Source organism: Melanostigma gelatinosum (genome assembly GCF_949748355.1).
Source record: "Melanostigma gelatinosum genome assembly, chromosome: 9".
NCBI lineage: Eukaryota > Metazoa > Chordata > Actinopteri > Perciformes > Zoarcidae > Melanostigma > Melanostigma gelatinosum.
In genome coordinates, this window is record NC_136642.1 from 12004182 (window position 1) to 12018876 (window position 14695).

Here is a 14695-nt window from a genome sequence, read left to right on the forward strand (position 1 = left end):
ATGTTAATTGTGGCGTGTTCGGGACATTTCTTGGCGTTTCTCTGCCCCTCTCTCTGCCTCCAGCTGTCAGCCCTCAGCCTCCTCTCCCTCGAGCCTCTGTTCTGTGTGGCTGACGCTGTCGTCGTTGTGGTCGGAATCGGAAGCGCGCGTGATCATTTCCACTCGACATGACAGGGAAACAGGCGGCTGCTGACAGGCTTCAATTAACTCTCTGCGAGGCTCGTCTTGCGATTGGGTGGCTATCAGCCTCTAGCGTCACGGTTTGGATGAGGCACGTGAGGACAGGAGAGGCGCGAGGACGAGGGACTGGAGAGGCGCTGGTGTGACGAGCATACAGCCCGGAGTAGGAGGGGTTGGTAGACAAACGGTATGCATGTGTTTGACTATTTATTTTCTTTACTCTACCTTTTTAAATGTTAAAAAATGAAGAAACATCTGCAGTATAACGATACAGTTTACAATGCAGACTGCGCCACTGAGCTTTGAATCCTGGCGTTGCTTTTTGGTGATTTGATGTTTTTGTTTCATTTATTCTCAGAGAGGATCATATAAGTAGGTTATATTGAGACGTAATTAGACGACAACCAGACATGGATGTGAAGGACGAAATGGATAAATTGCCCGCGGCCAAACACCAACAAAATGGACATTTAAGGTACGCTTTTAAATTCCCTCTTGCTGTAGATTTCAAGAGCAATGTTTTTTAAAACAGTGTCGATTCATATGCGCCCAAACCTCAACACGTGTCTCACTTATTCTCTGGAAAAAAATATATATATATATATGTTAATGCATCATGCTTTTTATATTCTACAGTGGCAAGGACAAAAAAAAGGAGAAAGAAAAAGTGGCAAAGTTGCCCATGGTTGGCCCCATTGAAGTGGTAAGCTCAGTCATCACACACTGTGATGTCTTTCTGTCAGATCCACACGTAATGCAAAGTAATTGTTCCTTTGAAGCAGTTAATGGAGCTTTATTTTATGCTTTCTACAGTTGTATTCTTCCTACTGTATATCCTGCCTTCATATTTTAATCAGAAACGTCCCATCAAGATACAAAAAAAGTTTTCTGTCTGTGAGTCCTGGTCAAGATGGGCAGCAAAATAAGAAGTTGCATTTACAAGTAGGAACAGGGACAGAATGACACCAAAGACAGGTTTACACAGCTCGGTTTGGCTTGTTGGAACAATGAGAATAATTTTCTCTTTTCTCTGAGTAATATCTCAGTAACTCAGATCTGTACTTTGGCAATTTGTCATTGAAGTTACTGTTTTAATATTGATCTAAAATGAATGAATTGATCTAAAATGTTATGTCTTTGTGTGTTCGAAACAACAGAACACAGACTGGTAATATAAGTAAGGCTGTATGTGGTATGATCACAAGCATCTGTGTGTCAAAGTTTGTGTGAGGTAAGAGGAGGAGACAGGGGGGGGGGGTGGGAGTGCGACACATCCTCCTTTTGTTTGGGGTTGACTCCACGTGTCCCCTGCTGTGAGAATATAATAGCTGCTTAGAGTTTAAAGTATTTCCCCCTTCTGTTTGCATTATTCACATTTTTTACACCCCACAAATCATCAGAAGCAACATTCAGATACTGATTTCTACTGTTCTGTTTTTCATCCTTCCTAAACTACACTCCTTTTATATGAGTGCAGTTTAGGTTTGCAAAAGGCGTGGACATTATTTTGATCCTGGCTGGGAGCGTCTGTGCCATCGCCAACGGTGTAACTCTTCCTCTCATGTGTATTGTGTTTGGGGACATGACAGACAGCCTTGTACATAACCCCTCTCCAGGACAAATCAACTCCAACAACACCAGTGAGTTTCCAGTTACAGACATGGGCAGATATTGTGATAAGACAAAACACCATTTGACAATGTTGTTTCTTACCTTGTGTCTTTAGATGTCACCAACATACAAATAAACAGCACCTTAGAGGAAGAAATGACAAGGTAAGACTTTATATGATCAGAAACAGACCAAGTTGTTGTCGGGGGAAAATACTTGTCATATTTCATTTTGATGGATGTGCTTGTTATGTTTTTCAGGGAACTTGTATGGGTTTCTCTAGATGTAAAATTGCTTAATTTATTCATATTGTCAATTGAATCGTCTTCCAACTTCCATTTTCTGAAACAAAATAGAGAATTTGAATTGTCTTCAAGTCTTAGCGGAGGATTTAAAGTCATGTGTGTCACAGTACGTCTCTTCTTCCAGATATGCCATTAGCTACTCCATATTGGGTTTTGTCGTGCTGGTGGTAGCCTATGGGCAGGTGGCCTTCTGGACCCTGTCTGCCGGGCGGCAGGCAAAACACATCCGCACGTTGTTTTTCCACTGCATCATGCGGCAGGACATCGGCTGGTTCGATGTCTCTGAAACAGGAGAGCTCAACACACGTCTTACAGAGTGGGTAACAGACAAGTAACACACTCTGTTACACATGCACTGAAATGCATTATTGTAAAGCAGACCTGCAACTCACTTTTTCTTCTTTTTTTTTCATCAATTTCTCAAATATTTGATTCATCATTTGGTCTCTATGTAAGTGAAAAATGGCCGTAACATTTCCCAGAGCCCAAGTTGACGTATTCAACAATCGAAGCAAAAGATATTCAATATACTATCATAGAAGATTCAAAATGAATGGATGGAACCAGTCTCCCTTTTGGGATTTCTTCTTTATGAAAACAACAATTAAATAACAATCGCACAATTAAATGATTATCAAAATTTTGCTGAATCATTTTCTGTTGATCGACTAATGAATCAATACTTTCAGCTCTTCTGTAAAGTGACTTCCATCTCTGTCGTAGAAAAGAAAAGCATCCTTATTTTTAGGATTTCTTTCATTATCCCATAATATGATCCTTCATTTGAAGTTAAAACATTAAAGTCTGTTTTCACATGACAACGGCAAAATGTTTTTTCTTGCATTGTTAATACACACATATGAATTATATTTGCATGCACAGTGATGTCTATAAGATCCAAGAGGGTATTGGTGACAAGGCCGGGATGCTTCTTCAGGCCTTCAGCACCTTCATCACATCCTTCATCATCGGCTTTGCCAAAGGCTGGAAACTCACTCTAGTCATCCTGGCTGTGAGCCCTGCACTTGGCCTTTCAGCTGGAATCTTCTCGAAGGTAAGCTTCTCTCCGTCATCTTTGTGTTGCTCTTTTAAAGTTGACTTTCTCTTTGTCTTCATTCCATCTTTCCACCGTTCTCTTGCTATCACAAGGACACAGCCCCCTGCGGGTATTTTGGATAACATTACGTCTGTCTCCTTGTCTGAATAGTTGCTCGCGACCTTCACTTCTAAAGAGCAGGCTGCATATGCCAAAGCTGGAGCTGTGGCATCAGAGGTAATCTCTGCTGTCAGGACAGTGTTTGCTTTCAGTGGTCAGCAAAGAGAAATCAAGAGGTATGTACAATATGATTTATGTATATATATGATATAATATAATACTAATAATACTACTACTATAATAATAATAATACTATAATAATTTATTTGCATTGCACATTTCATACAACAAGATAGAACTCAATGTGCTCCACAAAAGATGAAGATTAAGAGATGATTTTCTTCTATTCTAGCAAACCATCTATGCAGCCAAAATAGATCTTGGTTCAGCCTCCAGCTGTTGTGGATAAAACCCATAAAAATGGAATTATATTAGTGCTTTCTACTGATGCTGTTAGGATGTCATTGCAATCTAATTTGTGCTTAAATTTGCTCTCTGTTGAACTAGCACCTGTGCTTGTGTCTCTTGCACCACAGATATAATAAGAACTTGGAGGATGCAAAGAACGTGGGAATAAAGAAGGCGACATATGCCAACTTTGCCTTTGGCATCAACTTCCTGATGATCTACCTGTCCTATGCTCTGGCCTTCTGGTACGGAAGTACACTCATCCTGAGCAACGAGTACACCATTGGAACTGTACTCACTGTGAGTGGACATATTATGACACAATGTCTTCAAATCACTTCCCTTTGAACATAAGTGAGACTCTGAAAAAGAAGGTTGCTGTGGCTAACGCTGGTGTGTGTGTGTGTGTCTCTTAAGGTGTTCTTCGTTGTGCTTATTGGAGCGTTCACTGTGGGACAGACCTCTCCTAACATCCAGAACTTTGCCAGTGCCCGAGGAGCTGCACATAAAGTGTACAGCATTATCGATCACGTAAGCGATGCAACATTATTCCCCAAAGCACACATGTTAAAAATGTGTTTTTTGTAGATATTTTTGCTGCTGGACAGTTGTCACTTTGTATTACTGAACATGCACCACTGTAATCTGGCACTCTGGGGAGCCGCTTTGATGCAGCCGACAACTTGGAGTCAGATATGTTGGATTTTGCTCTAATTGGAGCACCTGCTGTCAGGTCGTCTGGTTGATATTGCACAGCTGTGGCTCTCCCCGTCCTGAACTAACAAGCTAACCTCCTTCACCTGTTGTTATATCAGGAGGAGGACGAGGGAGAGAGGAAATGAACGTTTTGCAGCTTGTCAGCAACCCTGAGTGCAGGATGGGTCATCAAACATTTGAAACCGTAACAGGGGCTGAACACACTCTAACTTCCGTTTCACTTCTCGAGTAATTGCAAAGGTCTTGTTGTTATTCTGGGATGTACCTGCGTTTAGAGGGTCCCCTGTTCCCAGGGTCCTATGTTCTTGATATAAACATCATATGAGATTGGTAAGGGCTTTCTTCACAGTTTGAATTGCAATTGAATGAATGGAGATGCAGGTTTCAAATGCAGTTTGAATGGTGATAATCCATACAGCTAGTGTGGAGATATCAATGTGTCGCCCGCATACTTGAGACTGTATGGTACAAGCAGTAGGCTACATGCTGTCGGTGGATGATTTCAACATTTGTCCCAGAGAAACATACATTGCTGAGAAAACATAAAACCCTTAGAAAGGTCTCATCAATGTGTCAAATTAAGAAGATTATAAACTGGGGAATATGGGACCATGGGAACATAGATACGCTCCTGTGTTTAGTTTACAGTTTATCAGCACGGATACAGGATATTCTACCAACAGCTGGCTGAGTCCTACATCTGTTTACACACGAGCATAAAACAAGGAGTCTCAAGCATCCAAGGGTATTTTAGTTCATCTTCCATCCTTCCATTATCTAAACCCGCTTATCCCAGCCTACATTGGGCAAAGGCAGGGTACACCTTCATGGTCCAAGCTCTAAACTGAGGGAGACTGTGAATTGAAAGTCATGGCTCCTAAACCCGTGAACTCTCTCCCTTTGGACCGAAGATCCATGGACACATTTTCATCTATTTTGTATTACTCACTTGTATGTTGTGTCTTATATTGCAAAGCACATTGTGATGTTTGATCTAGAAAGGGGCTTTATAGTTTCTAGTTTCTACTGTCTAGTCTGAAATACAGAAGTGTGAGGCCTTCAAAAGGGACATAAAAGTCTCATTCTTTGTTGAAACACAGAGCTCAAGCTTTGAGGGAGAATAGCGGTGTGCAGTGAAAATACAAAGAGCTGAGGAAAAAAACCATATTCGCCTTTTCTAAATACGCTCACCTAAACATGCGGGGCTAACAGCCTTCCTCCCATTGTCTGTTTGAGGTTGTGATAAGAATCAGGTTTCTATCCAACTGTGGCTGAACTACAAATGAAAACAGAGCTTTAGTCTTTAGAAGTAAAACTCTTGTCTCAACAGAAACCGACCATCGACAGCTATTCAGAGGCTGGCTTCAAACCCGATTCCATCACAGGAAACATAGAGTTCAAGAACATCCACTTCAACTACCCCTCAAGGCCGGATGTCAAAGTATGTTCCCCTTCGACAGTTTACTGAACTCTAGAACATACATACTTCAACCTGCATCCCGTGACTGATATTGTTATCATTCGTAGGTATTGCATAACTTTTCTCTGAGCGTGAAGAGTGGGCAGACCATTGCCTTGGTTGGCAGCAGCGGCTGTGGTAAAAGCACTACGGTCCAGCTGCTGCAGAGGTTCTACGACCCTCAAGAAGGATCTGTAAGTGAGATTTCTCAACCACTTCATTCAAAGGATTTATTCAGCACTTGTCACCATTTCCACTCTGCTATAATTGAGGACTTGAAAGAGTACTCCACCAATTTAGCATTGCACTCTCATAACATTTTGTCATTCAATAAGTGCAGGTGTCTCATAAAGATAAAGATCAAAGTAGTGTTTTGTTTGTTTCCGCACATTTACTGCAAATCCTGCTTTCGCGGTGTCACTGCTGCTGCTCCTCAGATGTTTCCTGCTTTCACGGCACCTTTGATTTAAGTTTACATTGATATAAAAATCAATGCTGAGAGTCTTGAAATGTCCAAAAATGTGAAGTGATTCTTAAGTGATTTTAAATACTCATTACTCACTCAATATGCTGTGTTTAGAATTAGATTAAGTGCTGTGTATGTTTGACTCCTGCACTTCAGATGACTATCGACGGTCACGACATCCGTTCTCTTAACGTCCGCTACCTGAGAGAGATGATCGGAGTGGTGAGTCAGGAGCCCATCCTCTTTGCCACCACCATCGCTGAGAACATCAGATACGGCCGACTTGACGTGACGCAGCAGGAGATCACACAAGCTGCCAAGGAGGCTAATGCTTACAACTTCATTATGGACTTTCCTGACGTACGACTGTATTTATGAATCCCTGTCTTCTGTGTGTATCAAGAACTCTGTCCACCACTTGCTAATATTGAGACTGTTATCATTGAGCAGAAGTTTGAGACGATGGTCGGTGACCGAGGGACTCAAATGAGTGGAGGACAGAAGCAGAGGATTGCGATTGCTCGAGCTCTCGTCCGCAACCCCAAAATCCTTCTGTTGGACGAAGCCACTTCTGCTCTTGATTCTGAGAGTGAGACCATTGTGCAAGCTGCACTCGACAAGGTAGCAATATACACAGACACGTGCTCTGCCTCGTTCAGAAAAGCTTTAGCATACTTTGCACTTTTACACTGACGCAGATATTTTTAAGAACTGCAGTTAAAATACTGAATACAAAGCAGATGACGTTGGTTTACTACTTTCTGTAGCGGCACTAATGGTGTGGCTCTATAGATGACGGTATTGGTCGGTCTGTTGGTTCACCACTGTGGTCCAGACTGAAATATCTGTTGACTGCAGTGGAATCAAATTCATGATCCCCAGAGGATAAATCTGACTGACGTCGGTAATGCTCTGACTTTCCCACGAGCACCACCAGCAATTCAAATAGACTTCATCCAGTAGTAGTGGTTTTCAATCACATATTTGCAAAACCAAGTGGAATTCCCATCATCCACAGCTGTACTTGTGTTTAGCCTAAGCAAATATTAGCATACTATGATGATGATGTTAGTATTCAGGTCAAAGCACCATTGTGTCTCATTACATCCTCATAAAGCCTCAGTCACTAAATGATCAAATGTGTCAATTATAGCTCCTTCTTGTAAATGTAAGCATAGGAAATAAAGACACACGTCTGTTTGTGCAGGTCCGACAGGGTCGTACCACCATAGTTGTTGCCCACCGCCTCTCAACCATCAGAAACGCGGACGTCATCGCTGGCTTTCAGCAAGGTGAAATTGTAGAGCTGGGGACTCACAGTCAACTGATGGAAGAAAAGGGAATCTACCATACACTGGTCTCCATGCAGGTAGGCACACATAAACACTTGACACACCATTTGGTTGGGCTTGAACTCGAGGGGAACTTTGTAATTTCCGAATGGACATCCCTGATGTTGTTTATTTCTGTGGTTCCCTCCCGTCTCTCTTTGCTGCAGACCTTTCAAAATGTCAACGAGGGGGAGGAGGAGGAGGAGGAGTGGGAGCATTCTGCGGACAAGAAGAGCCCGTTAGCCAAGACTCATTCTCAGTCCTCTCTGCACAGGAGGAAGTCCACAAGAGGCGCCTCGTTTGCTGCCTCAGAGGGAGAGAAAGAGGAAAAAGACAAGTTGAAGGTTTGCGGTACAGAAGAGGTGAGCTTTGGTGCAACATCTCTGGGGTTTGAGTGGCTGGGTCAATGCAGTGTCTATGCAGGGCAAACAATATGATATACTCTCATAGTCCCACCCCACTACTACATTGAGTACATAGATGCCAAGAAGTCTTTTGACGTGGTTGAGTTAGATTTTCTTTTTTTCAGGCCTTAACAGCTAATTATACCGGTCTCTTTTCGATCCAACGAGGGATGAATCAGGGCTGTCCCCTCTCCTCTCTCCCCTCTCTGTGTCCTTGCTATCGAACCCTTAGCTTTAGCTTTGCGTTGTTTGAATGTTGGGATTGAAAGAGGGGGCAGGAGGCATTCAGTCTTCTTATATGCTGACGATTTAAGATATATTTCTTTCTGATAAAATTGTATCCGATTTAATCTCGAATAAGAAACAGAGAATTAGAAAAGATTATTAACAGTGGCCAAAATATATAGAGGAAATAGGACTTGCTCAATTCCAGGATTATTTAGCCTCTCCTTCTTAGTACAGACTGTTAACTTTGACAGTGATCCAGTTTGGAAACATCCTAAACAGATCTTATATTTTCTGTCCCCTGCCTCTGAACTATGTACACGATAATCCAGTTGTGAAGATATTTTTGATGGCGCTGTACTTTCTCCTCTGTTCCCTAACCACTCTTTCCCTCCATCTTTCCCCACATTCCAACAGTTACATATTCAATTCAGTTCACCACACTCTAACTTTGTGAATATCTTCCTGAGGAAAAAGCAGAAGGAGATGAAAGGAGATGTGGCTCAGCTCTTCCTCTCTTTCTGTAGGATGAAAATGTTCCCCTCATGTCGTTCCCGCAACTGCTGCGTCTCAACCTTCACGAGTGGCCGTACATTCTGGTAGGGACCATCTGTGCCGTCTTTAACGGAGCCATGCAACCATTGTTTGCTGTCATCTTCGCCAAGATCATCACCGTATGTTACTCCTTGTATCTGTGCAACACAAAAGTTGTTTTAAAGCTTCATGATGCAACATTTGTCAGGTGTTGTAGAAAGCTAGAAATGATCTGTTTGTTTTTTCTCCTCTCAGGTGTTTAACGAACCAGATCAAGAAATTATCAGAGCAAGATCTACATTCTATTCTCTGATGTTTGTCGTTATTGGAGTTGTAACTTTCATCACCATGTTTCTACAGGTATGACTAACACACATGCATGTTGATGTATATTAATTTCCCGGGGGGGGGGGGGGGGGGGTTTATTGCCCTCAAAGGAATTTGATATTTTTGGAAATAGACTTATTCGATTTCTTGCTGAGACTTAGATGATACAATAAATATGATACATTTGAAGACATACAACAAGCACCTGGTTAGTATAACTTGTGTGGTCATGCCTTCTGTCTGTAAACTTTTAACAGGGCTTCTGTTTTGGTAAATCTGGAGAGATTCTGACCCTTAAACTGAGACGCGATGCCTTCACGGCCATGATGAGACAGGTACGTGTAACCTTGCCTCTTTTCTCGTCTCTGCTTGTTTCTGTCGGGGCTGAGTTTCTATAGAAATTGTATTCTTAATAAATATTAACTCATAATGTCTCACAGCAAGAGGTGTGGGGTTGAATTCCCGGGCTAGACGGGCCTTCTGTGTGGCGTTTGCATGTTCTCCCTGTGACGGCGTGGGTTCTCTCTGGGTTCTCGGTTTTCCTCCCACAGTCCAAAAACATGCCGCTTCGGTTAATTGATGACTCTAAATTGCTCGTAGGTGTGGATGTGAGCGTGAATGGTTGTCTGGCTGTGTTATTCAGGCCTGCGATGGTCTGGCAGCCTGTCCAGGGTGTAGCTGCCTTCGCCCAATGTCAGCCGGCTTAAAAGATAATAGATGGATGAATGGATTTATTTTCATGGCCAATGGAAAATGACATTCCCTGTTTTCTTGTAGGACCTCGGCTGGTTTGACCACCCCAACAACAGTGTTGGAGCACTCACTACGAGACTGGCCACAGACGCAGCCCAAGTGCAAGGGGTAAGTCTCAACAGCGGTCACAAACACACAAAATTAACAAAGCCATTTTCCAAACACTAAAACAATGAATCGTCTCAGAAAATCAGTGTTCCGGTCCTTTACTTTGTACCCTTCTTTCACGCCTGCTCAGGCTACAGGAGTACGTATGGCCACGTTTGCCCAGAACGTCGCCAACATGGGCACCTCTGTGGTCATCTCCTTTGTGTACGGCTGGCACCTGACCTTGCTCGTCCTGGCTGTGGTGCCTTTCATGGCAGCGGCTGGAGCTGTAGAGATGCAGGCGCTCACCGGATATGCCGCCAAAGACAAGAAGGAGCTGGAGAAGGCTGGAAAGGTAGGGAATCAGTATGAAATGTGCCTAATTGGTAATTCTTTTTTTTTTGTTGTGATAAACAGTAGATATAATGTTTGCATGGTTCATCTCTACAGATTGCTACAGAGGCCATCGACAATATCCGTACTGTTGTCTCTCTAAGCAGAGAACCCAAGTTTGAGTGTTTGTATCAGGAAAACCTTGAAGTACCATACAAGTACGAGACATTAAACCACAGATCCATCTTCTCCATGGGATATATGAACTAGTATTATACATCTATTTGAATCCAATTAGATTCATTTGAGGAGTGACCTCTCTGATGCCACCTTTCTCTCACTCTCTGAACAGGAACTCCCAGAAAAATGCCCATGTGCATGGTTTCACCTTCTCCCTTACCCAGGCCATGATCTACTTTGCTTATGCAGGCTGTTTCCGCTTTGGAGCTTGGCTCATTGTGACAGGAAGGATGGATGTTGAGGGAGTATTCCTGTGAGTAAACAGATAGCATGACTTTGTCTTGTCTCTTAATCAGCAGATTCAAATTTAGTTTATTATAGCGAAGATGAACTGTTTGTGTGCACACGTAGGTTACAAAAGAGGAGAAGCTTCATATGGCTTTTAATCATAACCCTGGCCTGAAGTATGTGAGAGGCCACTGTGAATGAGTTGGCTCCAATCCCAGAGGACAAAGTCCCACAAAACATCTTTGATGGTCCAAAAGACACACACACACACACGTGTGTTTTAGTAATGCTAACGCAACTAAGCCTCCACCTTCATTTATTTCCTACCTGTTACATAAAGAAGAAGCCCAAAGGTCACTTCTGAACAAGCATAAAACACAGACATATTAACTCATTTATACAACACATTGCATTGTAAACCCTCAGATACTGTATACTGTACATTTGATCCTTTCAAGATCCCAAGGTTTCCAAAGACACTCAGTCAGGCTGAATTATGGAAATGTATTAAAGTGATGCACAAGACATCGTTAAATTTCTATTTGATTTAATTGTGCAATCATAAAATAATGATTTGAAATGTAAAATATTTCATTCAACATCAGAGTAGCTTATAGAAATATAGAAACAAGCAGATACTGAATACATTACATTGTATGAGTTAGCTAAAAGGTAATTTAAGGTCAATTAAACAGGGATATTGGAAAAGTTAGGTAACTAAAATATAAAAGTAAATGAATCTTCCGTTGACTCTTAAATGTGAACGGTAGAACTAATGAGCACTTGACTCTCTCTCCCAGTGTTATCTCTGCTATACTGTACGGTGCCATGGCTCTCGGACAGGCCAACTCCTTCGCTCCAAACTATGCTAAGGCCAAAATCTCAGCTTCCCACCTCATGATGCTGCTGAAGAAAGAGTCCGCCATCGACAATCTCTCACAGGAGGGGGAGTCACCGGTACGTAACACAAAGCCCCACACACAAAAACACGTCATTTATGGTACTGCTCTTTACACACACGCTAACATATCTCTCTTCTGTGTCATCTCTTAAAACCACCAGGACAAATTCGATGGTAACGTGGACTTTGACAATATCTTTTTTAACTACCCTTCACGCCCCGATGTGCCCATCCTCCAAGGGCTGAATCTAAAGGTGAGCAAGGGAGAGACTTTGGCCTTGGTGGGGAGCAGCGGCTGTGGAAAGAGCACCACCGTCCAGCTGCTAGAGAGGTTCTACGATCCCAGGGAGGGGAGAGTGGTGAGAAGATAAAACACACCCACGTGGCTGACTAACACTCGTTCCTCTTCACCTACTGTCAGCTCGTTAATGGTTAGCTGGCCAATGTGTTTATGGCTTCTTTACAGCGCTGTACTGACGAGACAGGGACCTTGAGACTGTTTTAGGCCCGTGTAGCATGTGTGTTTTTATATTTACTGCACAAACCATTTCATTTTATCTTGATGGGATTCTTGCTGTTGCTGACTGTCTTCTGTGAGAGGAAACAATATTTTTTGCGAGAATATAAAAAATATACATCCTTATTTTTAAGTGATGCACAAGAGTTTTTAAAACAAACACAGATAATTATTATCCAGCTCCCCCTCGGCTCTTTGTAACTTCACATTTATGCTGATTTCGGCCAGAGCAGGCAGCTATTTTCAAGAATTAAAACAAAGAAGCTCTAAGAAGCAACTGCACACTACCTGCTCAGAACTAAACGCCACACAGACAAAGTCAGCAACTAGCTGGTGGAGTATTTAGCAGCTAAATATACAGATATTTTGCTCAGGAAAACAGTTGTTGCATGTCTTAGACATCAAATTCAACCACTGCTTCTCCAACAATGATGGCTGACATTTTCTTCTTCTTCAGCTGCTGGACAATATAAATGCAAAACAGCTGAACATTCAATGGTTGAGATCTCAGATCGGCATCGTATCCCAGGAGCCTGTGCTGTTCGACTGCTCCTTGAGCGAAAACATCGCCTATGGAGACAACAGCCGCACCGCAACCCTGGCGGAGATACAGGAAGCTGCCAAAGCAGCCAACATTCACACCTTCATAGAAAGCCTGCCACAGGTAACTGCTGTGATGTTTCAGTAATGCTTTAAAACATCTTTACAGCATCTCACAACAGCCATCTACTGGGACAATTGGGATATGATGGTTAAAAAAACCTTTCTTACCTCTCATGGTAACTAGTTTGGGCTATATTTGCTCAGGCTTAGAGGTATCCATCTTTCAATATCTCATTTATTCCTCCACCGCCACACAATCATGATGAATAGAATGTGGTCTGTGGTGCTCACAGCATTGACAAATGGTATTTAAAAATCAATCAGAGACTTTGCTTTTCAGGATAAGTGTTCCTGTTGCTTTATTTATAAGGATCCATCATTTCTTAATAATTTCAGAGGAAGTGTTGTGAGATTAAATATGCAAATTGGTACTTAATATAGATAAACAAATGTAGACAGTGCTCAAAATGGTACATTTCTAATCAATCAATTTCAGTTAATTGCAAAACGGTGCAACCGGACAATTTCTTAGTCCAAAGTATTCACAATAAAAACTGTTCACAGTGAGGTGTGTGGATTACAGTGTGGATGTTTTTGTCACTATTTTGGCAATATATAAATAATGCGCTCTCTCTCTCTCTCTGTTTGTATGAGCAGAAGTACGACACTCAGGCAGGTGATAAAGGAGCTCAGCTGTCAGGTGGCCAGAAGCAGCGTATAGCCATAGCCCGAGCCATACTCCGCAACCCCAAAGTGCTGCTCCTGGACGAGGCCACCTCCGCACTCGACACTGAGAGTGAGAAGGTGAGTGTTGGGGGAGAGGGGATAAACAAAGTCACCAGTTGCTAAATAAATCCTTCCCACAAATGATGCTAGCACCAGTCAGACCAATGAACAAGAAAATGACAATACAAACAAATCTATTAAAGCAGAAAATATCATTTCAATTGTACTGAATGGAAAATAAGTTATGCATTGCACAGAGGTGTTGAAATACTATTTAACTGTTGGTTACAGAGTTAAATTAGATATTTTAATGTGGAAGAGGATCCAACTGTGGATGGAAAGTACCTGTTATTGATGGACCATAGCCTTCCGTCCTGGAGGGACGGCTGATTGCAGCCATTCACCTCCTCCGCAGAGCGAGCGATGCGCTGCAGTCTGCCCTGTACATGTACATGGGAGGTCACTGTCATTCTGCTCTCTCCAGGTGGTGCAGGAGGCGTTGGACGAGGCCAGTAAGGGCAGGACATGTATCATTGTGGCTCATCGTCTGTCCACCATCCAGAATGCAGACCGCATCGCTGTCTTCAATGGAGGAGTGGTGACCGAACTGGGGACACATCAACAGCTGCTGGCCCAAAAGGGCGTCTACCACATGCTGGTCAACAAACAGATGGGCCATCAGAGGAAATAAGAGAATAAGCAGAAGACACCGGGAGCAATACTACACCTATCTCTCTGTTTCCAGAGCTATTCATATTTCCCTGGGGTCTAAATGGGTCCCAACTTTAAAAAATGTAACTCAGTAACCGTTTAGCCTTAAGAGAATCTGTCTTTCAGCTGTGCCTCTAATACTTTGGTTATAATCAAATTAGACAAGTCAATTTTGCCAAGTCTAACTTCTGTAATACTGTTTATTCGTTGTTGCTTTTATGGACCTTTTTCACAGAAGATACTTTGACATGTGACAGAAAGAGAAGCACAGGTTTAAATACACAATGTGACAAATAAGTTATGTTCTACCGGATATGTATTTGGACAGATTTTGGACCGTTTAACCCACAAATCCTATTTTGTTTCTACATATGCAAGAATTGCTAACCTTTTTGTTGAATGTGCCTAAATGCAACTATTAAAGTTTTGTATTCAGTTATTGAAACACTTCCTCATTTTAACATTATGGTGCC

General features: G+C 42.3%; 1 protein-coding gene across 1 annotated transcript; it reads left to right on the forward strand.

The window, feature by feature from the left end:
* The first annotated feature begins 267 nt into the window (after nucleotides 1-267).
* abcb4 (ATP-binding cassette, sub-family B (MDR/TAP), member 4) lies at nucleotides 268-14695 on the forward strand. Its single transcript, XM_079275713.1, has 28 exons — nucleotides 268-367; nucleotides 539-655; nucleotides 817-883; nucleotides 1658-1820; nucleotides 1907-1955; nucleotides 2221-2412; nucleotides 2979-3150; nucleotides 3304-3428; nucleotides 3789-3960; nucleotides 4078-4191; nucleotides 5708-5818; nucleotides 5905-6030; nucleotides 6459-6662; nucleotides 6753-6923; nucleotides 7510-7671; nucleotides 7801-7995; nucleotides 8790-8936; nucleotides 9052-9156; nucleotides 9381-9458; nucleotides 9901-9984; nucleotides 10115-10318; nucleotides 10414-10514; nucleotides 10649-10789; nucleotides 11565-11721; nucleotides 11827-12024; nucleotides 12640-12846; nucleotides 13443-13589; nucleotides 13996-14695. Exons 2-28 carry the CDS (start codon nucleotides 591-593, stop codon nucleotides 14200-14202), a joined length of 3864 nt encoding a protein of 1287 aa, XP_079131839.1. The 5' UTR covers nucleotides 268-367; nucleotides 539-590; the 3' UTR covers nucleotides 14203-14695.